At 43.5% G+C, this 24,033-nt stretch overlaps 6 protein-coding genes across 6 annotated transcripts; 3 read left to right on the forward strand and 3 right to left on the reverse strand.

Moving 5' to 3' along the window:
* Positions 1–1,160: 1,160 nt before the first annotated feature.
* On the reverse strand, positions 1,161–2,415 carry EAE97_008600 (uncharacterized protein; the record flags this gene model as incomplete). Its single annotated transcript, XM_038879115.1, has 3 exons — positions 1,161–1,860; positions 1,937–2,351; positions 2,413–2,415. The coding sequence occupies 3 exons, from the start codon at positions 2,413–2,415 to the stop codon at positions 1,262–1,264; spliced, it is 1,017 nt and encodes a 338-aa protein (XP_038730197.1). The 3' UTR covers positions 1,161–1,261.
* A 230-nt stretch (positions 2,416–2,645) lies between these two features.
* EAE97_008601 (uncharacterized protein) lies at positions 2,646–4,010 on the forward strand (the record flags this gene model as incomplete). Its single annotated transcript, XM_038879116.1, has 2 exons — positions 2,646–2,724; positions 2,788–4,010. 2 exons carry the CDS (start codon positions 2,646–2,648, stop codon positions 4,008–4,010), a joined length of 1,302 nt encoding a protein of 433 aa, XP_038730198.1.
* An 8,626-nt stretch (positions 4,011–12,636) lies between these two features.
* On the forward strand, positions 12,637–13,995 carry EAE97_008602 (uncharacterized protein; the record flags this gene model as incomplete). Its single annotated transcript, XM_038879117.1, has 1 exon — positions 12,637–13,995. The coding sequence occupies one exon, from the start codon at positions 12,637–12,639 to the stop codon at positions 13,993–13,995; it is 1,359 nt and encodes a 452-aa protein (XP_038730199.1).
* Positions 13,996–14,446: 451 nt separating this feature from the next.
* Positions 14,447–17,581, reverse strand: EAE97_008603 (uncharacterized protein; the record flags this gene model as incomplete). Its single annotated transcript, XM_038879118.1, has 1 exon — positions 14,447–17,581. The coding sequence occupies one exon, from the start codon at positions 17,579–17,581 to the stop codon at positions 14,447–14,449; it is 3,135 nt and encodes a 1,044-aa protein (XP_038730200.1).
* Positions 17,582–18,741: 1,160 nt separating this feature from the next.
* EAE97_008604 (uncharacterized protein) lies at positions 18,742–19,434 on the forward strand (the record flags this gene model as incomplete). The annotated part of the gene is made up of 1 exon (XM_038879119.1): positions 18,742–19,434. One exon carries the CDS (start codon positions 18,742–18,744, stop codon positions 19,432–19,434), a length of 693 nt encoding a protein of 230 aa, XP_038730201.1.
* An 807-nt stretch (positions 19,435–20,241) lies between these two features.
* EAE97_008605 (uncharacterized protein) lies at positions 20,242–21,336 on the reverse strand (the record flags this gene model as incomplete). The annotated part of the gene is made up of 1 exon (XM_038879120.1): positions 20,242–21,336. The coding sequence occupies one exon, from the start codon at positions 21,334–21,336 to the stop codon at positions 20,242–20,244; it is 1,095 nt and encodes a 364-aa protein (XP_038730202.1).
* Between the last annotated feature and the right edge of the window lie 2,697 nt (positions 21,337–24,033).

Below are 24,033 nucleotides of genomic sequence, written 5' to 3' on the forward strand. Positions count from 1 at the left end.
TATTGATACAGATTATTGGTTTGGAGAATTTGTTCTCTTGTTGCATATCTACATAATCAATACATATCATGATATGCATCCAAAGCTTGATCTACTCATACAATGATACTGTTATGACACTTGTTGTTTAAGTATAAAAAGCATACTTACCGCGGCATTGTCATTATCGGAGGCTTATACAATCACTTTCTAGCTTTGGTTAGACGTGTTTAAATTTTGTTGCATATCTACAAAATGCATACTTACCATAGCGACTGAGATTTTGGCAATTATTGCATGTCTACAAATGGCATACTTACCGTGGTATTCGTACAGACGCGTGCTCACCCTTATTACATTGTCTGATTTGGTCGGTGAGATTTCAGGCAATATAGGTGGATAAAAGTCACAAGTGATATGCGGAACTATAATCTCATTCATATCCTAATGTGTTCAACAATATACCTTTAGGTATTGATAGGATATTGGCTCTAGATACCCACTGGATGATTTGAGAGTGTAAACGACAACATGAGATCGGCGAAGAGGAGAAACAATGAATTTATTGTAAATCTATTCCTCTTCTCTGCCTAAGTTCTCAGATAATTTCACAAAGCTTTGCATACCTCTTTGAATAATCCAAACATATCATCCAATCTAATGTAACCATACCCTTGAATTTTTAGCAATCATCTTCACTACAACTACACCAGATGCTCACTGACAGAAAGAGCGCACTTAAGAAGAGCCATGCGATCGTGGCGTGCTTTGGTTCAAAATTACACTTGTATTAGTATTTTGAAACTATCTGACGATCATCATGGGATTCTCGAATCAGAGCTGGAGATTAGATACTTCCAGTTGATTATTCAAGAACATTGAATCACGGAATGAGGAATTGAGTTGCGCTTCGCCGTTTTATCTCCTTTGCAGCCGATGCCTATGTTCTGTCAAACACCTATGCCAAAATCATGAGTGCCCTGGAAGAATAGGTTTAACAATGTGATCACGGCGCTGTTACTTCCCCTGCGTGACCACTCGCTAATAACGCAGATTGTCTGTTGATAGGTTTATGATAATTTATAATTTTCAGACGAGCACTTTATGATCTTCACGAGTGTGTAAACTAAGTCATCATACTATAGTCAAGCGAACATAATATTCGGCTCAGATGTACTATTGTAATGTGTGTGTCTTGTATTGTACAAATATTTTTTAGGATCCATTTCTCCTGTTCCCCTACTAGCGAAGCGATTCTCGGCTATTCTATCCCTAATTGAATCTAGAACCCCACTCTCTTAGACTCTTGAACCTTTATAATTTTCTCCAACGCTCTTCCTCCATCTTGTGCCCATCCAGCCTCTCCATCTAATTTCAAAACTCGTCCTTTTCCTCTCTCTGTAACTCTCACTGGAATGAATCCATCCCTTGTCCAACATCTTCCAAATGACCTTACCAACTCAAATAATCCCACTGAAATCTTTCGCGTGCCTCTTCCAATAATGTGCGTTCTATCATATTCCGCCAACTCCCTTTTCTTTGCCTCAACCAATCTATTCCATGCTCGTTCCTCAGCGGGAGTTCTGGCTTGATAAAGATGGCTTGTAAGATGGAGGGAAGAGGGTGGCAGAGTTAGAATGCGCGGGGGCATAAATGGAATAGGAACAATCTTTTTGAGAGCAACTTCTACATAGAGAGGTGCGGCGACTTTTGGAGGGTGAGCGCATAGGCTGGCAGGGACGGCGGTTATAGATTTTATAAGACCGGCGGGAGACAGAATGACGTAGCCTCCACAACAAGCGAGGAGGAAAGATATGCCGCCGAAAGCATAGGGAACCCATACAGCAATATCATCAGGGATATGAACGTAATTATTCCAAACTGGTAGTAGAAGAAGACGGGTTAGCGAGGTGTTCTCGTGAACGAGATGTCTGGTCAACAAATGAGAAAAACATACAAGTGAGACCGGCAAATCCCAGAAGAAAAATTCCAGCTATGTAGGAGGTCACAATGTATCCGGTGTGCGAAGCTGCTTGGTAAAGAATTGTGGTATGTGGTTTCGCAGCCAAAATATCGGCATAGCTGTGGTACTTGAGAGGTTTTGGAGCCAGCGATGGTGGTTCTGCGACAACTAATTCGGGGGATTTGATTTGAGTTGCGATCCCTGGCTTAGTTTTGAGCTGTGGCTTAGGTTTTGATTTTCCCTTTGCCGTTGGCATTGCCATTGGCTTTCTAGCTGTCGAGCGACATAAGGATGTTGATGTGAAGAGTCGATGATTTCGACATGGTTTTGGAGTTATGAAGAGAAAAGTTCGGGAGGAAGTCAGAGTCGTAGAATGTAATTTAATACACCCTCTTGAGATTGCGGACGTCTAGAAAGTATTAGCAACGACTTATTAACAAGTCAATTATATATATTCAAATAAAACGTACCATACCTGGAGAACAAAATTCAATAAATGAAATCGGAACCCAGAGCTTCAAGTTCGGGACGGGAAAAATTAATGATCGGAGGTTCGGCGAAATTATTCAACCCTGTCAATTGGCCTAGCGTGTACCCTCCCGAAATATCCCATTTGTTGATCTCAACATCTCACGAATATCTTCGACATTTACTTATCTCCTCAAGAAACTCTCAATTGAGTTTCATATCTGCTACAGTCAGTATGGCATCTTTTGCGACAGCTTGTCGCGTATCTGCTAGACTTACTGCTAGGGGATTGCGACAAGATGCCACTGCCAGAGGTTAGTATTTATCCTTGAGAAATTTTGGGTTGAGTATGGGAGATTAATATTTGATGATGGTAGGACTCAGAACTTCTGCGGCATGTCTAGCTGCCCAGAACTTCACGATGCCGGCTCTTTCTCCTACGATGACCGAGGGCAATATTGCAAAGTGGAATGTTAAGGAAGGAGATTCATTTGCGGCTGGTGATGTCTTACTCGAGATCGAAACTGACAAGGCTTCAATGGATGTTGAAGCTCAGGATGATGGTATTATGGCGAAGATCACAATGGGAGATGGCAGCAAAGGAATCAAGGTTGGCACAAGAATCGGTGTTCTCGCAGAATCTGGAGATGATTTGAGTTCATTGGAAATACCAGCTGAAGACAGTGCTGCCCCTCCATCGCCAAAAGAAGAGGCCTCGAAGCCAAGCCCCGCAAAGTCTTCAGAATCACAAGCCGAAGCTCCTCCTACCTCGAAGCCATCCGCCGAGACTTCCGCTCCCGCAAAGAAATCGTCAGGAAAGGCAAAGAAACAAACATACCCGCTACTTCCTTCAGTCGAACATTTGATCCACGCACGTGGATTAGATGCATCTGATATTGAAAAGATGGTACCCAGTGGACCTAATAACCGACTATTGAAAGGAGATGTTCTAGCATATTTGGGCTCAATATCTTCCTCATACCCTACCGAACTTTCGCAAAAGATCGCCAAACTCTCCCACCTCGACCTCAGCAATATCAAGATTGCTCCTCCCAGGGCAGTTAAGCCAGCCAAGAAGGATGCACCAGCACCAAAACCAATCACATTTCATCGTGTCGCCCACACTGTCTCCATGAAAGCAGCCGTAGAGGTTCAACAGAGGATACAATCTACCCTTGGTGTATTCATACCTCTCTCAACATTCATTGAGCGTGCAGCAGATATCGCAAATGATGACCTTCCCCGCCCAAAGAACTACAAACCAACATCCGATGAACTTTTTGACTCCGTTCTCGGGCTTGACAAAGTTAACTCAGAAAATGGGGTTAGAGGAAACTTTTTACCGGAAAGCGGTGCCGCACTTCGTCAAGGTGCTCAAGCATTACAATCATCGAAGAAGAACAATAACATCGATGTCTATGACTTCTTGTCAGGTGTTACAAGGACGGCACCAGTCAAACGCTCGGTGCCAAAACCGGAGCCTGTTGCAGCGGATGAGTTTTGGGTAACAATTCCAGAAACTGATATGGAGGCTGCGTCAATTTTCATGCAGAGATTCAAGCTTGTCTTGGAACAGGAGCCCGGGAGGTTGATTCTGTAAAACATGCGTGTGTAGTATACCTAGCTAGATGGAGAATAGATTGATGATACCATGAGAGGATTATTTTTATTGCCACTTTCTTCTACGCCACTTTCTTCTCCGTTTGTATGTATGCGAAGGTGACGGACATGCCCGCATATTTGAAACTTCTTTATTGCACGCTACTTCCGGAAAGGCACACTTCCATGGATACGATATGTGCATGGTTTGTAACTGCTGCCATACATACATGAAATGAAGTACTGGTCCGTTGATTTCTGCACGAAATCATGTACGGTATAGTCGGTGTGTATCAAATTATGTGATGATCCCTGTTGAGAGGTAAATCGATATTAGTTGCCAACGAATTGGTGAGTAGGCAGCAAGACGAGTGTGACATATTAGGTTTGCAACTTTCATTTCTGCTAAGGTACTTTGCGTATAGGAGGTCCAGATAATGTGATCCCCCATTAGTCGGTAAGATGATGCTATCCACACACAAATTCGCAAAGCAGGCCACGGAAACCAGAGCAATATATGTTGACCGGAGCTTCTCCTCTCAAACTGCCTTGGGGCGCGCTTGTGTGGCAGATATATACCTTTCTTTCTTCCGTAGGACTTAGGAGTTTCTCTTTTTCTTCATTCTCGCTCATGTCTCTTCGCTTGTAAAGTGGTTTCGCTATATATCGCCAACTTCAACAAATTTGCATCATTTTGACAGTTTTTCCATGAAGTATCCACTACTTTCTTGTACCGCTGTCATCGCGAGTTCTGTTTTTCTTCTTCTTCTTATAATAGACACATCAAGATCTAGAATTTCATCAGAACTCAACAGGGATCAGCAAAAACAGGAACACCTCTTGCCTGGTATGACTTATTTTCTGTCATCCAATCCTCGCTCTCTTCTCTCATGACGAAATGAAGACTCTCTGACTCTCAATATTAGCCTTGGAGAATCATCTACCTCCCAATAAGCACCAATTGACGGGTGCAGACCGGCCAGAACCAGTACACAAACTAGAAAACTTATACACCGCCGTCAGCACCCTTCAACGACTAATTGGTAATCGGGAGTTCACATCAGCTTGTCCTTTACAACACCGGATTAACTCTAACAACGCCGTTTGTACTAGGAGCACGGAAGCCCAGCCATGTCCTCATCTTTTGGGTTGACTGGCCCTGTATACCAGACCAACCTCAGACAAGAGAAGTTCACAGGGTGGGAAATAAGGAACGGCAACAAGACCATTACGTGCTCAGTTCTACGCTTAGATTATCTCACTAGATAGGATCAGTGTCTTCGGCGTGGAACAGCCGTTTTATTGTTCGACTTCGTAAGAACAGATAGTAAGCAGGAAGAGCAGGGTAGATGACCGAGCTGCTCTAGACCCAAATTTGTTGCCATCAACAATTCGAAATTCCTACCGCGGCAGAATTTGGGCTCAATTCACGTTAAAAAATGGAAGAATTGCTTACGGTCCCTGGAACCAACAGTCTATCCGATACTCTTAGATCCTGCCTTCCTCCGCAGAAGATATTTAAAAAGACATCCCAACTTCTTCACACATAGCAACAGACCAGCATGTCCGCGTCGAACAAAGGACATCTCAGAAAAGAACTCGTTGAAGTTGTTACGGTTTGAAGAACTAGAAGAACATCAAAGCGCGGAGGATGCATTATTCATCTTTCTGGTTCGTGATGATGATATCTCTCAAGATTTCAGGGCTCTCATCGAATAAATTTCCACAAAACTCCATTGGCAGGAACATTAGGGCGAATTCTGTCACATCATACAATTTGATGCAATCTCTATTGGCATATAATTCTGTACTAGGAGACGAGAAAAGGTGAACTGTTTGGGGCTCCCACTAGTTTGGATGCTTCCAAAATCTGTTGACTTTTTTACTTGCTTTTCCTGCATATCCTCGCCCTAATGCAGGGACCCTTTCAAGTCTCCGATGCTACTCAACATCATGACATATTATCCTAGATTACCATACACACCAAAAATCTCACTCATGATGCTTAAAGGCCCTCGAGGCTCAAGAAGATAGTGAAGCACCACAACCAACAACCAACAATATTCACAGTCCACCACCCGATAAATAACATGTGCTTTTTCATCTGCGGATATAGACATGAACTAAGCCTAAGACTGAATAGGCTATAAAGTCTAATACAGCAGCAATAGTAACCCACACAATCCCGAAATTTCGGATTACACAGAAGGTAGACTTCTATGCCTACTCGCAGCACGAAGATATGGCAAATATGAATCTGAATACATTCTCGAACCGAGGCCGGAGAATGTCTTCAAGTCGACTGAGAAAAGTTTAAGGAAATTGGTGTAGTTGCTGAGAGATATAAGCTCCCACTATATGGGAAGCCAATCAGATATCTATTAAGGAGGTTGTCTACGGAGTTTGCAACATTGCACCGTACATTTGCTTGGAATGATAATCTTATCAGCCTCCAAGTCACCGGGACATCTACCGCGACCTATACTCTGACTGTTTGTCACATAGTGCTATGATATTCCGACAGGTCTCTTCTTTGATTGTTCGGCTATGCCGGAGTTACTACCCTAGACCCATGGGAGTTGAGGGAGAAATAGACGACACTGTCGAGTGTAACGCTTTAGCGACGGCAACTTAAGAGATTGAATTACACACCTCTGCAAAAGACATGTTACTGTGCTTGCTAGCATTATGGGAGTCGCTAGAGAAAGAAAATTGATACGTCATAGGATAGCAACGTGTCCACCATATGTACGATGCATAAGAGACAACCGCATACAGTTCGGGTGCATTAGATTTAACGAACGACTTTTGAGATGGGACACCATCGGATCACACAAATTCCGGTTGGGTAATAGTGAGTCTAGGTCACGGAGAATATTAAGGAGATGATTGAGAAGTTGCCGACATTCCCCTACGTAGCAATTGGCGACGAATTTATTTGTTGGAGATTTCAACCTCTGATGGGAACGGACCCCCGACATTTCAGCTCTCAAGGTCGACAAAGTCAGCTGGGTAAAACATGTCAATAACCGCCGTATATGCTGCTGGATAGAGAGCTCTTTGGGTGCATTCTGAACCACAAGGAGGCAAACACCGATGTGAAGACTGATGAACCTTTCAATGGATATCCAAACAAGGATACTGACTTCAAGAATGAAGAGAGGAATTTTCGTGGTGGATCTCAGTGAACAAGAACGTTCGAATGGCGAGCCCAACGATGAAGATATGATAACATCTCAACGCGGATGCTTTAAGATTATGTGCATTTTGTTGATATATAACGAATTCTCCTTCATCCCTATCTAGGATTACTTGGCCATCATCTTGCCCTCATTCTCTCTTATGGCTGCCATGTCGGCTTTCAAGGTCCTGAGCCAGACAATCGTTTATTATAACAGCCCTTAGGTTAAATTGAAAAAAATATTGAGCTTATTTTGAGACGCGGCGACCCTAGCCATCGTTTCCGGTACTGCTATAATGTTCCGAGAAAGATTTTGTTTAAGTATCATCATTAACGAAGAGAAATACAATAGAAGGAGAAGAAAGAGAGCAAACAATGTCTGGGATGTTCATGCTGCTTCTGCACGTATTGCAATACAAGATTTCGCGGATGATTTCTAAATCTTCCTCGAGCTTGTCGTCATGGCACATGTCATCAACAAAGATCTCGAGCTCGACCTCGATATGTCATGAATCAAATAAAAACAATGGACTCTTCTTTGGTGATATTAATGGGTTTAGATGAGCTGATTTCCTCGCATGCACCAAATATACGAATACGATTGTTATGACGCCATTGGAATGGGTGGAAAAATGGCGAAGTCGAATAGTTCGCCCCGTGGTCTTGCAACGAGCTGCAGATAATGTAACACCAACGAAGACGATGCGTATTATAGCTCTGTACGTTCTACTGACAATCAAATGTTCAAAATCTAAGAAGAGCAAAAGATAGGACAGTTTATTCTTGAGTCAGAGCAGCAAATGAGAGTGTGGCTGTATTATCGTGGGGATGGTAAAATCTTCTCTCAGCATCACTTCCAACTGAGGCGTTGCTCGATCTTTTCCAGGTGATGACTATTTAATATCCTTAGCAGAATTTTCTCTGAAGTATGGTCATTTCACAGGACTGCAGACAGGATCATCGCGCGTGTCAGGATCACGCTAGGATCTAAAAAGCAAAGCATCAAAGGTTGCATATCGATCTGCTAATTGAAGAAATCATCACACGGAGCCAATTCTGATCTTCACACGGAGGATTTATAATTTCTCACTTTCAAATTTCAACAATTCCCGAGTCACCGAGAGGATATTGGAGTTGATAGATCTTGCATCGAAGCCCGTAAAGGTTCGACCAAGGCTGGATGAAATGTGAAGAAGACAAAGAAGACAGATCAGTTCCAAAATGAGGAATATTGAGACTTCGTACCAGGAATCAGCTATTCGTCTTAAATCTCGGCATGAACCATTGGCGCTCTCAGTAGCAGTCAATACATTGGCGACATGGAAGTTTGTAATCATTGTTACATACGAGATTGAATGCCGTGGGAGAGGAAGCTTTTTAAAGTCAAGAAAGAGCAAGTAATGATTTTCGATTTGCCTTAGGTTGCGATGAAGATGGCATTGCAAGCTTTGAATCTTGACAGCAATTGCATTGTAAGCTTGGAAGTTTCCTGTGCTATACGAAACACACAAAACACTTGGAATCTCCACATAATCGATTTCATACCTCCAGCGACGAGGACGGAATACTTGTAGGGGCACGAGGACGCAAGATCCCATCTTGAAGAGCAGAGATCTGCATAGAAATTCGACAAGATGCGCTTTCGGGTTGTTAGAGTGGAAACACTCCATACGCAAGTACGCTGCATAATGCTTCATTCAGGCGACAGTTCCTCGCTGGAGACGTGACAGATACTATCGACTGGGAGAAACCCCTACCAGGTCGAGATAAAATGTTCAGGAAGAACTTACTTCTTGTATCATCGGAAATCAGTGATGTTATACGACACTAGATGATGAATTTTACTGGCTGATCAAGGGATCTCTTTCCTCTTCAGCTCTCTTACTCCGGTTTATTTGACCTCTATCGATACGCTCCAGCATATGACCATCACGCTGTGTTCAATGCGATACAGGTATTAGATAGAGAAGAAGGAGAAAATAAGGAGGTGCTGTGAAATCTAGAAGAGCGCTGCTAAGGAGCATTTCAAATTGTCTCAGAGATGAAGAGCTTGCTTCTACGGTATCTTTTGTATCTTTCGAAGATGGAGTAATCAGTAGAGAAATTATTGAAGTAGGATTGGGGAGATTGTGCCCGAAGGATCAATTTGTGTTCTCCGAATTCACCGTCGTTTTCTAAAACCATCCATAGAATAGTTGAGATTAACCTTTTCAAAGCCGAATCCTGAGAACCGTGGTGAGATGTCTAAGAGGATTTTGTGACTATTATTTCACAGAGATTTCCCAGATGTACGAGTGTTTTCCGTCAGTATTCTAGGTCGAAATATCCCTTCCAGGAAATAATGTTGAACGACCCTCAGCACAGAAAATTGCAAATTATGGATTGGTTCGGATGCTGAGATCCGCTCAGGTCTAGCACAAGTGTCTCAAGCATCAACGGGTGACTTGCAAAGTGCTCATCCGAATGATGGAGCTGAGGTCTTTGAATTCCTGACAGTAAGTGTAAAGATGGAACAGAAGAGATACACTTTTTGATTTCCATATTGGTGATGGTACCAGTCCATTGTAGACTAGCACTGGAGGACATGAAATATAATTCTTCGCGCCTCTTGCACCACATCATCTTGGGATCTTCACGCCGAATTTTCTTGTCATCTGCCTAATGAATTTTCGGCCAGACAGGGAGAGAGAGAGAGAGAGAGAGAGAGAGATCGAACAGATCGAGAAATCCTGCTCTGGCTTTCCAATTATGAGAAATGGTCGAATCAGGTCATAGAAATTGAACAATCAAGAATCACCAAGCTACAGCTAGAATGTGGTTTTAGTCAGATTCAGTATAAAGCACCAAAGGATCGAAGTATGGGGCTGAAAATGAACGATTGCAATACAAGTTGTCAAATGTCAAGGGTTGATTGTTTTGAATTGCTTCTGTCATGATTTATTTATCGAAGAAGAATGAGTTCAACGGCCCGCTATTTTAACGTACACGAATATTATGCCCATTATTGATGTTGGCAAACATTCACGTCAGTATTTGGGGATTTTGCAACCATGCAAGAATTGCGTGCGAGCTCGACATGAATCTAAGTCACAGCTTTCTGAGATCCGCACCGCGGGTGCTAAAATGATTCTTGCGTGAGCAAAGAGTGAATGAATGACCTTGAATCACAAAGGAGCTAGTCCTACAGCAAGGCCTATTTATGGCTTATCACTTCTGTACATAGCAAGCTCTTTAGATGAATACACATTGACAACTAGAGTCAACATTGTAGGTCCTACGCTATTCGTAATCTTCTCAAGCCAACATTTCTCAAGTTCCTACCTCAAGTGGCAATTGGAGAGGAAATTGAGCCCTCAAACAGATGACCCCGAAGTGTATGGAAATAAAGGTTGGTGGTAGATTTCTAGCCATATTCAGCGGGACTATCATTAGCTCTGGGGAAAATCCAAAGGAGTCGCAGCGCGCGATGTGAAGTATCAGTTCACTCAATGCCACAAGCACGTGATTGCATTCGAGGAGATCATCTAAGGGAACGAATTCTAGCTTAAGCTGGACAGCAGCATTAAACAACACGTGCAATATTCTTTCACCGTCTGGTGGGCTGATGTTCAAACTCACTGGAAGTTTTTGAAACTTATACTGGTACGATAGGCCATTTTGCGATCCTGAGGTTGACACCCTACCAATATCTCGTCAGTTGAGCTGACCCAGAGGTGTTGTTTACAGATGTTCCAGCAGGACGACAAGCATTGAACTGCAGTGGAACACAAAAAGAGCATCGAGAATATCATTTCATCTAATAATTTACCGAGAGAGAAACTTTCTTTGAGAAAGAGCAAGAACAAATTGCAATGCAATTCTAGAGAAGAACCAAAGTCTTCGCTAGGTAAGGTTAAGTGAGTGGAAGACTCGAAAGGAAAGACAGTGAAGGGAAAGAAAAGAAACAAGACAAAATATGAGACGAGAGCTTTCTCAGGATGGAAGCAATCCGCACCGAATTTTATAAAGTGGCGCTTGAGAACATTTCGAAGGTAGCGAAGGAACCAATGATGTCTTGTTTATTCCAACATGAAGATTTTCTGCCGAAGTCGAATGGCGACGTGTATCAAGGAAGAGCTTCGCATAATTTTCAGAGAAAGAGGAATATCTCCCCAGCTTCAGAGAGGATATCTCGGAGGTAGTCATTGGCTCACAGTTCCAGGTTGCATAATATTTGCGATGAGAATTTGGCTCAATTTGCAGAAAGTTAATAGTTGGAAGGAACATTGGAAGATACGAGGCATAACAATGTTGGCAAATGTAAGACTTACAATTTGAAGAACAGAGTTGTGATATTTGTCAACAGCACGCGATGGCACCAGGGTGGGACGTATGCCCTAGTCCGCGTTAAGACCTTATATGGTAAGTGAGGGGTCTGCTCGCTTTGGAAGATTCATCGTGGATGTAGGTAAAAACAGAAAGGATTCATCATCGCAAGAGAGTTGGGTACTTGTCTTCTTGAATTTTGAAACTAGATCAATCTGAGCTAGATATTGCAATGTTTGAGTTCAAGATTGGAAACGAGATTGATGAATGAAGTTAAGAGCATTAAAGAATACGAGCAAGATGGGCGGCATTGAAATAATAAACTTTGAACGTCAAGTTGAAATTCAGACTATGATTGCGAACATAGATATTCCAACAGAAGAGTTATGAATCATCGACTTCGAAGATTGTGTTTCAGTGTGAACAAGTAAAGACTTTGTGAATTGAGACAGAGAGCAAATCTGTGAAAGCCTGGAACCAGCAGCCAGCCGAGCCAGGTTGTCGGAAATCATGTTCGTCATTTTGGCAATACGGAGTTGCCGGGAGACATTTGTGTTTATGAGTTTGCATAGCTTGAGCCGATATTAGGCTTAACGAGCTTCTGAGCTTCAAGCTTTCGAACATTATGTCTATCTATAGCCTGATTGAGCTTGAGATATAAGCTCTACTACCCTAATTTAGTAGAGCGGACATTAACTTTGAAGAGCCTTATAGGGCCTTGCAGCATACACCACCTAATTAGTTCATCCTAATAACTGTGGCACGCTCGGGACTGCGCCAGCACCCCTGAGCGACACCCGTCACCTGATTCGGCTAACCACTTTGGTGTTAGGTAGACCCATAAACGTGGCTGGTGATTCGCCAATCTAAATGGCTTGGCTGACATCAAGCTAATCCACCGACAACAAAAAACAACAAACCTGTTGAGCTAGCTGCCGACTGTGCCCACACATCTACGAAATATACATCGCATCGTGGATACCGTTCCTGTGCCTTGATTTAGTTGGTACCAAGATTGCAAATTCAAGCCGTGATGATGATCTTGAGAGGTTTGCGGTGAAGATCCCTCAGATCATGGATGGATATAAGGTAAGGTACCAGAACTGGTAGGGCACAATTCTTTTCTCTCATCCGTCTCAAGATGCGTTCCTCAGTTCTCCTCACACTCGCTCTCCAAGCTACTCATGTAGTCTCTCATTCACCCAATTCCTATTCTTTCGATCCATTGGAGCATCTAGCTGGAACCGCACCACCATTCGATCCTCAAGATCCACCTACTGATCCTGCTCCTCCTCAAGGATGCAACGTAACTCGCGCTGCATATCTTGTTCGCCATGCTGCAATCTATGCCAATGACTTCGACTACGAAGAGTACATTGAGCCTTTTGTACAGAAGCTCGCAAACACATCTGTAAACTGGGCGAGCATTCCAAGTCTTTCCTTCCTCTCAACATGGCAAGCTCCTATCACCGATCCCGAAATCGAGATGTTGACTAGATCGGGCAAGTTGGAGGCCACAAACTTGGGTGTGGATATCGCGCAGAGATATCAAAGCCTGAGAACTCCAAATAAAATATGGACGTCCACCGCAGAAAGAACCGTGAAGACTGCGCAATCTTTCTCCAATGGTCTTGCAGACGATGCCTCGGATATTGAGGTTGTCCAAGTATACGAAGGAAAGAACTCGAGCGCCAATTCCTTGACCCCGTACAAGGCCTGCCCGGCATACAGCTCCTCAGGTGGAAGCGAGGAATCTGGCGAGTTTCAAGAAGTCTACACCAAACCCGTCACCGCGCGTTTCAACAGTTTGGCTCCCGCTTTCAACTTCACATCCAACGACGTTTACGGCATGTCCCTTCTCTGCGGATACGAAACCGTCATTCGCGGCTCCTCTCCCTTCTGCGATCTCTCCGTCCTCTCCCCTACCGATTGGCTCGGATTCGAATACACAAACGACATCCAATACTTCTACAACACCGGATACGGACACGAAGCCTCAGGCGCCATCGGATTCCCCTGGGTCAACGCCACCTTCAACACACTCATGACGGAACAAAACAACGCCTCAAACGCCACCACAGACCAAGATCTCTACATATCCTTCACCCACCGCGAACTGCCTCCTACCGTCATCGTCGCCCTCGGTCTCTTCAACAACTCCGCCTACTCCGGCGCCAACAATATCAACGGCACCATGCCCCTCAACACCATCAACTACAACCGCGCTTGGAAATCCAGCGCCATCCTCCCCTTCCTCACCAACATCGCCATCGAGAAGATGGAATGCGATAGCTTTGGTTACGACGCCGGAACCTACTACCGCGTCTTGGTAAACAACAGTCCACAGGATTTGGTTACCTGTACCGGGGGCCCAGGAACAAGTTGCAAGGAGGAAGATGTTCAGGACTGGTTGAGCGAGAGAGCGGAAGTGGTGGGCTCTTTTGTGGATGTGTGTGGTGTGCAATATGATAATGGGACGGATGTTTTCAGCATTTATTAATTTTTAAAAGATACCTTTTACTTCGTTTCTGGGGATTAGGGGGTCATTTAATGATTAATGGAATATAATATACGTTTTAAAATTTAAATACTTTCTCACTTATCTATGTAATGGCATGTAATAAGACAGCTTTTTTGTGTTGTTGTGATACTGATAGCAATATACACGTGTAGAGGAACATGGATTCATAATTTATTTATAGGCATTACTTCCTAGACAGTTACATACGCATATCTAGATAACATTTCCAAGCTGTGCCACCCACCACCCATCCATCTATCCGATTCCTTCCCTCCAAACCCCAACAATAATGACCTCCCTCCGAATCTATCCTGCCAAAAAAAAAAAATAACAATGGAAAAATTCATTCATTCATAACCACCCGCTCGCTAGCTCTTATTTAGAGAGAAAAAAAAGACGACAGACCTCCTCTCCTATCCCAAGGATTCCCTCAACGCGAAAACCCCTTCAAAAACGCTTCTAGAACATCTCTCCTCTTCTCCTCCACCACTCTCTTATTCCTCTCTTTCACACCTACACTCCCCTTAAAAACTATCCCCACAAACACGTCCGCAAACGCCCTATTAACTTCTCTCCTCCTCACTGCTGCCGGATCTTCCGGAAGCGGCGCTGCTCTCCCCTTCCAACTAAGCGTTCTCTTTACGGAATCGAATCCGATGCGAACAGCCGTGTCGAGGGAGCGTCTTACTTTGGGTATTGGTGCTAGTTCTCCGGCTACACGGGAGAGTGTTGAGGTGAGGAAGACGAAAGAGATATTGTGGTGCGGCAACGAGAGAATATCTAGTAGCCACGCTTTTGTTTCTTCGACGTCCGATTGGGTGTTTACTCGAGATGTGATATCGGAGTCGATTTGCTCGCATAGAGGTACGGGAATAATGCCATCGGTGAGACTGCGTAAGAAGAGGATGAGAACTTCTGCTACGATTTCGAGTCGATGCGCGGCTGGAATTTCGACGGGGAATATATCATATATACTTTGATCGGCGTCGAGAGCTGTTAATACTTGACTTTTCAGAGCGATCCTAGTAGGTTGATCTTTGTAACGCCATGTCTTCTCATCGAATGGCCAACCGGGAGAATCTCTAGGTATCATTGCTCCTTCCAACATGTTTGAATCAGCCACGACACGATCGGTGAGAGAATCGACGACTTGTGTGAGTTTAAGCAATTCTCGAGGGGCAGACCAAGTCACTTCCTGACCTCTATTGACCGGAGGTCCGGGTTGGCCTCTTGGACGGGGTAATAAAGCTCGCACACCACCTTCTGGTATATGAATGAGCTCTTCAATAGACCGTCCTAAACAAGATTGGAGCCAGTTTCCTTTGATTGGAATAAAGTGATCTCTTCCATCTGTAACTCGTAGTACCAATACATCTTCGAGTAGGACGTCCCCATTGTTCAATGACGTTACAGAGGAAGGATCGTGTACTAAAACCTCAAGTGTGACATTGATTGCATCCCCAGGTTCCAGTGTAACCTCCCTTTTAAGATCTTGTAAGGCTCTATCATCTTCATCCATAGAAAATCCTGCAAACCACACACTGAGCCACGACGGTGCAATTCTGTCCTCTTGGCCTTCAACACCAGGTCTATCAACGAATGCAAATGTAGATGTGACTTGACTCGTATTTGCAATTGTGATGTTTCTAGATTTTCGGTGCTCGAATTCCACATCACCAAAATCAACAGCTCCATTTCCGTCATTGGAATTCTTGCGAGATTTATCATTTTGATGACTTTCCTCTGTGTTCTGTGAATGATCTATAACAATGGTTATTCCAGGGCGAGCTTCATTCTCCGCTCGATCAAGGTCTCTAGCAACCTCTTGCTGTACTTTTGACTTTAGTTCGGGGACGACTGCGTCATATTCCAAGGTAAAAACAGCATCGAGTGGTTTGTGATCTGATGAGAGAACTCGTTGATGTGAGGTATAAATATCCAAATTTATTCGATCCACGAATCCATCCCTAGTTATTACCGGTGCATTTTCATTGTCTTCTGTTTCATCGTATTCGTCGTACTCATCATAATCGTCGCTCTTGGAAGGCGTGGCCTGTTGCTCCCCATCTTCGTCTGGGTCATAACTGAAAAGGACATCTTCATCATCGGTGGCATGATCCATTCCTTGGGCCTTCATTTCTTCATCTTTTACTCTTGCCAATGCCTCTTCCTTCATCTTGTTATCAAACACCAATTTGTCTCTCCGTGTTCTGAATAAAATTCTATCACACCAACTTGGTGCCCTTTTTTTCTCACTAGAATCAAAAATTCCCATGCTCCCTACGTCGTATTTATAGGTTGGAAGGAATGTTACTGGTCCTTCTCTCCAGCCATCGTGAAACGCCCTTCGAGCTTTCTGGACATGCCTCAATTGGTCATGTGGTAACAATGAATCAATGGTAGCTTGTAATGAGGCAGGATCTTGGCTTGGATCTTGTATGAAATCGTCTGGATCGGGAAGCGTAGTTACAGTAGAAGAATCGTCGTTCGGGTCAAACGTGCTACTGCTTTTACGAAACTCTTCCTCAGACTCGTCATCACTATCAATAGACCTGATTACAATCGGTCCGTCACCAGCATCAATTTCGTTATCAATCTTCTTTCTTGATCGCGACCCAACGTCATATTCTCCCTTCGTATGAAGCATCAACAAGCGTCGAATATCGTCTCCCGGTAACCCCTCCAATCTGAAGTTCAGATCTCCAAACCAGAAAGCAAAATCTTCATCACCGATGCTCTCCTGAGCATCATCTAGAACTCCACCTCGGCTTATAGGGTCAAAATGCGTTCTTTGCAATATTTGTGAGACATCCCAGATTCGCCTTTCCAAATGCGCTTTATCCGTTCCCGAAGCCAAATGTGAATTTACGAATACAAGTCGAGTTGTTTCTCCCAGTACTATCCTAGTAGTGATTGCACCTTTGTTCCCTAGATACCCCATGAATCCAGTCCCAATACTGACGGTGCTGACAGAACTTATCGTAGGTGCAACAGTTGGGGATGCGTAGATGAACATGAGTAGACCAGAGAGCTGTTGTTCGGCGACTAAAGTGTAACCTTCTGGCAAAGCCCCAGAAAGTGCTTTCCTCCATATGGTTACAGGATTATCATTCGAATAAACTTTGCCAATATATTCCTTCGCAGACGTGAGCTGAACAACTTCTTGTAATCCCAAAACATACAATCCGACATCTTCTCCGCCAGCAATTATACCTCCATCGCCAAGCGGGATTGTCGACTCTTTCTTCTTCCTCCTTGATTCTTGTTCCTCGACACTTTCTATATTCGATTGGCTATTCTCCTTCTCAATCGCATTGGCTATATCAAGCCCAGCTAGTCGTTTGTCAATGCCTTTGCCTTGCACAAACCAACCTGCGAGATCTTTCTCGGTTGCAGGACAAGCAGCAACATTCCAGCTCCCAATCTTTATTTTGATTTTATGCGGTCGAGTATATTCGTTTCGTCGCGCATAGACGGCTTTCGAGAGGGATTGTGGACTGGAGGTCATAGGCAATTCGACTTCGACAGGTTCCTCATCTATCGAATCTCTCGTGTTCGGGGCCATCCTTGAAGTTTTACAACGGTTTGTTCGGTGATAAAAGTCAAATCAAAATTTCACAACATGTTGACTTTGCGCAGCCTATTTTCCTTTTACTCTTTTTCGAAGGTCGTGCTCGAATTTCTGCTTCTTCGGTGTCTTGCTTTTTCCTTTTGTTCTTTAAATACGCGGGATTGAATGACGTAGGCTGAAAGCTCACCGGGGGTGGTATGGTATCTCAAGAAGAAAATCAAAAGAGCGTCTACGATGTAGTAATTGAAGACAAAACAGATTCGCAGTTAGAAGAACAGAAAGGTGTGTGAGTATTTCAAATGAATGAATGAATGAATGAATGAGTGTGTGAGAGAACGAATGCCAGTTGATGTACCAGGTAATCATGTAAAGGATGAAAACACCCTAATAACATAACTACAGAACTACCCAACTACCCTACTATCCAACTATCCAACTATACAACTATCCAACTATCTACCTAGTAAGCAGACTTTTCTATTATTGTACGGACCGAACCTAAAGTCACTGTAAATGTGGTACTAATAGTGCTTGCTAACAGTGCTAATGGTACTATTAATGATGCCAATGGTGATTAAGTGCTTGCTGGTGGGGGTAGTTTTAGAAGTAATAAAAGCCCCGGGGGCCACTTGTTGTCCACCTGTACCCCTTGACCGTTTAGATTTTAGTGTGGTCAGGTGTTTAGGTGTTTAGGTGTTTAGGTGTTTAGGTGCTCGGGTGTTCGGGTGTCCACTGTCCAGTCATCATCACAATCAAACGTACAGGCTAGGGTGCTAAAATAAGGTAAGGTAGGTAGGTACATTTCACATTTCACATTTCCCCATCTATTACCGCGAGGCTGAAATCCTTCTTCCTTCATGACAATACAATACAGACCTACATCTTCCCATCCCATAACACATTAATAAACGTCATTCACAATACGGCCATTTTTTGCATTGCAAACGCCGATTCAGAACTGTATTAAGTATTCCATACCGGTTAGATCAACTTATCCATCTATCCATCTAACTGCCTCGCAACTTCATCTCACCACTTGCGCAGCAACAAATCCACGACATCAACCACTTGATCGCCAACAAACGGTAAACTTTCATAGAATAGCTACGTACTTGGCCTATACTCTACCACATCTCAAGTCCAAAGCCGTCAAAATGACGCCTCGAAAGCCTCGTCAGCGTCAAAACCATCCAGGACCCTCTCAGTTAAGCCAAGTTCAAGCTTCCGACTATGATACCGAGACACCAATACTAGGTCCCGCACCTCCTACTCGCACCAACGAAGAACTCAATCTATCCGTCCTCAGACGTTATCATCCATCCATCAAAAAGATCACTTCACTCGCCGCATCTGCCACTATGTACATGTTTTCTCTAGAGTCGAAAACTTGGGAGAAACTTCCTATCGAAGGTACATTGTTCGTCTGCGAGCTTTTACCTTCCCCCACCACCGGTGCTGAAGACCACTGCATTGTGGTTCTCAATCGCAAGGGCCTTAATAATATCATTCACGATTTCAGCGAAATGAATAATGTGGAGATTAATGGGGAGTATTTATATTGGACGGTTGAAAAGTCAGAGACGGTTGGAGGTACTCCTGTTGCGAAGGCTTATGGTATATACATTCATGATGATGAGACGGGTACGAGAGTTGCGAATCAATCGGAAATTCTTAAGAATTGGAAGAAGACACAAGCTACCATGCTTGACGTGCAAACGATGGAGAGTATGGTGGAGAACCATGGAAATTCAGAGTCGCAAGGACCTCAGACCCAAATTCCAACCAGCCAAGTAGAAGCTCAAGGAGGGAGGAGATTGAGTATTACAGATTTATTTGGTGCTCGTTGAACAATCTCAGCAAGATAGCTATCTGGAAACATGTTATTCGCTACATTCAAACCCGGTACTAAATGGGGAGATGTCATAATCTTTCGCCTGTTTATACCACATTCATAGCTCCGAATGATCTCTCAGAGATCATTGAGTCTTACACCATGTGTTACTTCACGACTAGTATCAAAAATGAACGTTGCTGTCGAGCCGTGGTAAAATGAGAAGAACAGCAAAGGCAGGCTTTAGGAAGAGTTATAGCAAGATGGTAGCCAGCATAAGATCCAAAGGTCTGAGAAAAGTCGTTCGTACGAAGGATTCTACAAATGTCTGTAGTGACCCATCAATATAACACAGGCCTATGAAGAGGCCTATGGCAATTCACCATTTGTGTGCTTTTCCAATCTTGTCCCTTTGCAAGAACATTTCAGCAATATCTTGTTTTTGTTCTTAGTACAAACGTGATGTTTTTGGCAGCCTTTTAGAATGACGAGTGACACCCATTCACCGGGTTTGCCATACATTGAGTCATCAAATCTGCCGTATAAATAAAAAACAATGTCAAGCTTATTTACACAACAATGCTCGACCACATTGCCCGAGGATGATCTATGCAAGTTCGTGCAAATCTTACAAAGAGAGCATCGACATACCTATGTATACTAAGATAACTGCATGATCGATGTTTATTCACTTGGTCCTAAGCAATCACGGTTAGGGAGTACTTGGAGGGCAATATAATAAATAGTATACCTTACGAAAACTATCTTCTCGCAAACATATATACGTTTCATCGGTACCTATATACAGCCCACGACGTCCCTATTAAGAACCCAACAAAGATTCTTCCAAGTCTAACCACTTCTGAACCAACATCACAAGTTCTTCCCGAAAATCAGAAGTGCCCAACCACGTTTTTCGCGAGTTTGGCAAAATTGCCGATATACAGTCTGGAAGAAACCAGTGATTGAACATACTGTGCATCCTACTCAGACCGGAAAACTCCCCAATGGTAGGAAGATTTGGTTTGTTTCTCGATTGCCAAAGATTCCATTCTTTGTATGCTAGTAGGATGAGCGTGGCAAGGATACAGAGGAAAATAAACTGAAGTATCAGAAAAATGTGATTGAGGAAAGATCGAATTCGGGAGGATTGGCGAGACTTGAGACTTTGGACGATTTGTCGCATTGCATCCTTCTCAGTACGTGATCTTTTCCGTCTCACAGAAGAGGATGGTGATTCCAACGCCTCGTGCGCATCATACCACACCTCTTCCAACCCCTCATTCTCATTCTTATTCTCCCCATCCCTAAATCCTTCTACATGATCCGCTGCCGTCAAAACATCCATAAAAATATCTTCCAAATAAACCCCCGCACCCAATTCAAAATGATTACACCTCCCCTCTCCCCACCACATATCCCTAACCGCATCCTCCCACGCCACCAACCGATGCGCAACCAATCCCTCCTCCTCTCCCATCTGATCCCACCTCACCGCATACTCCTCCCTACACTCCACCCTCGGAAACACACTACTAAACGCCCACTCATTCCTCACCAGAAACTCTCCCACCCACCGCGGTCCCCCAAGTAATAATACCCCCGGCTGCGACACCGCAGCAGATATCGTCTGTAGATACTCGGCCTGGTAGTCGCAGCTGAAATCGAGATGGTGTCGCTCGAGAGAATAGTCGATTACGTGCAGCCATTCGAATTCTCGATTCGCGCGCGCGGCTAGGTGCGTTTTGCCGATACCGGAGAACCCGAGGATAATTTTTGCGCGTTGGGGTTGGGGAGCTTTGGGGGGTAAGCGGGAGTGAGGGGTTAGGGGTGGCAAGCTTGAAGAGTGGGTGTATTTGGATGAGGGAGATGGAGCTGTAGGGTGGGTTGCTGTTGTTGTTGCTGTTTGTCTCGCCATTCGGGATTATTGGTGCGGTGGAATGGTTTTGCGAAGGTTAGATTCATGTTTGAAGGATTGTGTGGAGGGAAAGACTTCATGGAACTCTAATTTCAGTTTCCGAAGTACTTTTTTACTTTTCCTTTTTTTTCTTCGTGCGTATTTGTGATGGTTTGCAGCAATAAATTATCGTTCTCATCATTGATTTCTCTCGATATTTAGGGAATCGATGCAAATAGATACCATCCGAATCTGAAAACGTTGAAAATATACTTCGAGGAACAGATAATCAATCATGTCTTACCTATTATGCACAATTAGGAGAAAATATTTGGGCGTGGCTGGCAACATTCCGAAAGCGTCGCTTAGGTCAGGGGATGTTAATTGTAGGTCGTCTTCAATCATTTCGAAAACTTCTTCATTGGAACTTCGAAATTAAGTATAGATCAACTTCCAGATCTAGATTAAATAATTAATTATCAGGTCCTCGATAATCCGTTCGAACGATCACAGCTAGCTTTCTAATTTTCCAATATCTACTCAGTAACACTTAGTATTATATGTATGAATCCTGTTTTTTGATTTAAAAAAATACATCCGGGATTCCGCTCTCAACTCTTAAATTCCAACGCATAGATACACGACCTAACAATCTTCTCACAGGTACAGCACCGAGGAACGAGAGCGTTTATATTACTGGCTCTGTTTTCCTAGCGCACATCTGCAAGTGAGATTCAATAGCACGATGACATGATGTAACATGGCGTATCTGCAAGTTACCTAGCAGGTACGCGGTACTGTTTTTGATAAAGGGGGTTGAGAGGTAGGATTATTGATAATGATACGTGAGTGATGTATATATATATCTATTGAGTTTGCGAGGATTTTCGACATTTGAAGATTGAAGATTGAAGATTGTTAGGGTGTTAATTCCGCCGTGATGGGGTTCTATTGTTGTGTTATACTATACTACACTATCCCGTAGTATGGATGTGAGAATAAGCCGCTTCTGAACATTGGAGATGCTTTGATTTGTAAGTTGGCGGGGGAGTGTGGTTATACTACTAGATTGGAAGTTGGGATGGATGAATGTCACTAGGGGAAGGTCGAGTGGTTGCTTGGTTCTGAATTCTTCGTTGGCTATCCAGATTCCATATGTTGGATACTTTGTCTTACATCTGGAGGTAGATAGGTAGATACATAAGTGATTCTAGATGTGGAATCTTGTTACTCCGGGCCTGAGTAGGGCTGCATGGAGTCATGCAGGGTAAGCATCTTGCATGCGCGCGACTCTTGAGTCGTTATACTTCTGAGATTAGATGGTCTTGTAATAAGCAAAGTAGGGTTTACTAGATAGGAATTACGCCGTGTGATTTTATGGTGTGCGGAGTTGAAAATGTTGGTGCGGAGGTATTGATATATGACCTAATTATCATCTTCATCTTCAATTTGAAGATGGAAAATCGCCATCCATCTAGTGGTTGAGTGTAAGCAACTTCGTTGAGTAATAGAAATACTCTGGCAATATCTATGGTAGTGACAGGACTGATAATCTCGATATAAGATAAGAAATATCTTCATAAAGCAACATACAATCCATCTCCTAGACCAAACCAAACCACACCGTCCGAATTATTCTCTCGAGTCTCCACAAGCCACCGAGTTCCATCAGAAGGGGCACTCTCGCTTCGTACTCTCATCCTCATTCTCATTTACATACCTACAAGCTACCACCCTCCAAATACCCATCCAGCAACCTTACTCATCAACCTACCTATGTTCTCTCCCTATTCCATTACATCTGCATCTCCGCCACAGTCAAACACGAGAAATCCACGCATCTCCATCCGCCACGGTAGACGAATGACAATCCCATCCCATCCAACCCTCCACGGTCATCAATCCACCGCACAACAAATCACGTACGTACCAGAAAAGACTATCCACATAATCTCCAACTCAGCCCCAACTTCTCTTCGTGCATTTCCTCTTCCCATGCTCAACTTAGCCACACAAAAATTCTATCCATACCTATTCTACCTAGGTATTTGTAGCAATTTTCCCCTTCTCAAAAATCATTGGTCGTCACGCCCAATATCCCAACGTACATCTGCGAATCAGATAAAGTAGCGGGGTCATCACATCTACGTAAGCAAGCAGGTATCCTGACTCAGCTTCCAATCATCTACTTTTGATCCTGGGGAATACAAGTTTTGGGATTGGGAGGTACGCTTGTTACGGTTGTTTCTGATGGCGAATGCAAGGCTGATGTGATCCGCTTCATACGGCGGATGGGGACTGCCTGGAAGGTTCTGGAATGGAGATTCGACTCCATTCAATGGCTTTTAGACAAGGAGAAATGTGATTAGGGGGTGTTAAAGTGGGGTTTGGTATCCTGATTGTTCTTGTTGGGTGAGCTCTAGATGAAGTTTGAACAGACATTTTGTATAGTTACTTTTGTCTCCTTTCTGTTGGATACTGAAGGAAGTGGCGACGTATTTTTATAAGAAATGCATGATAAAAGATGACAATTCCATAGTAAATCTAAACCGCTTTTTTAAAAGTATAACCCCCAATCATATCCCAATTCCTCAATCCATAAACCCTTGTCGCCGTTAAAGTGCCCAGCCACTTCGCACTGGTAATGTAAAAATCTAAACCCGAAAAACAACCTTAATATAATGTATCGCTCATCTAACATAGTAGCTGCCAATTCTT

The sequence above is a fragment of the Botrytis byssoidea genome (assembly GCF_014898295.1).
Source record: "Botrytis byssoidea strain MUCL 94 chromosome Unknown BBYS_018, whole genome shotgun sequence".
In the NCBI taxonomy this organism is placed as follows: Eukaryota; Fungi; Ascomycota; class Leotiomycetes; order Helotiales; family Sclerotiniaceae; genus Botrytis; species Botrytis byssoidea.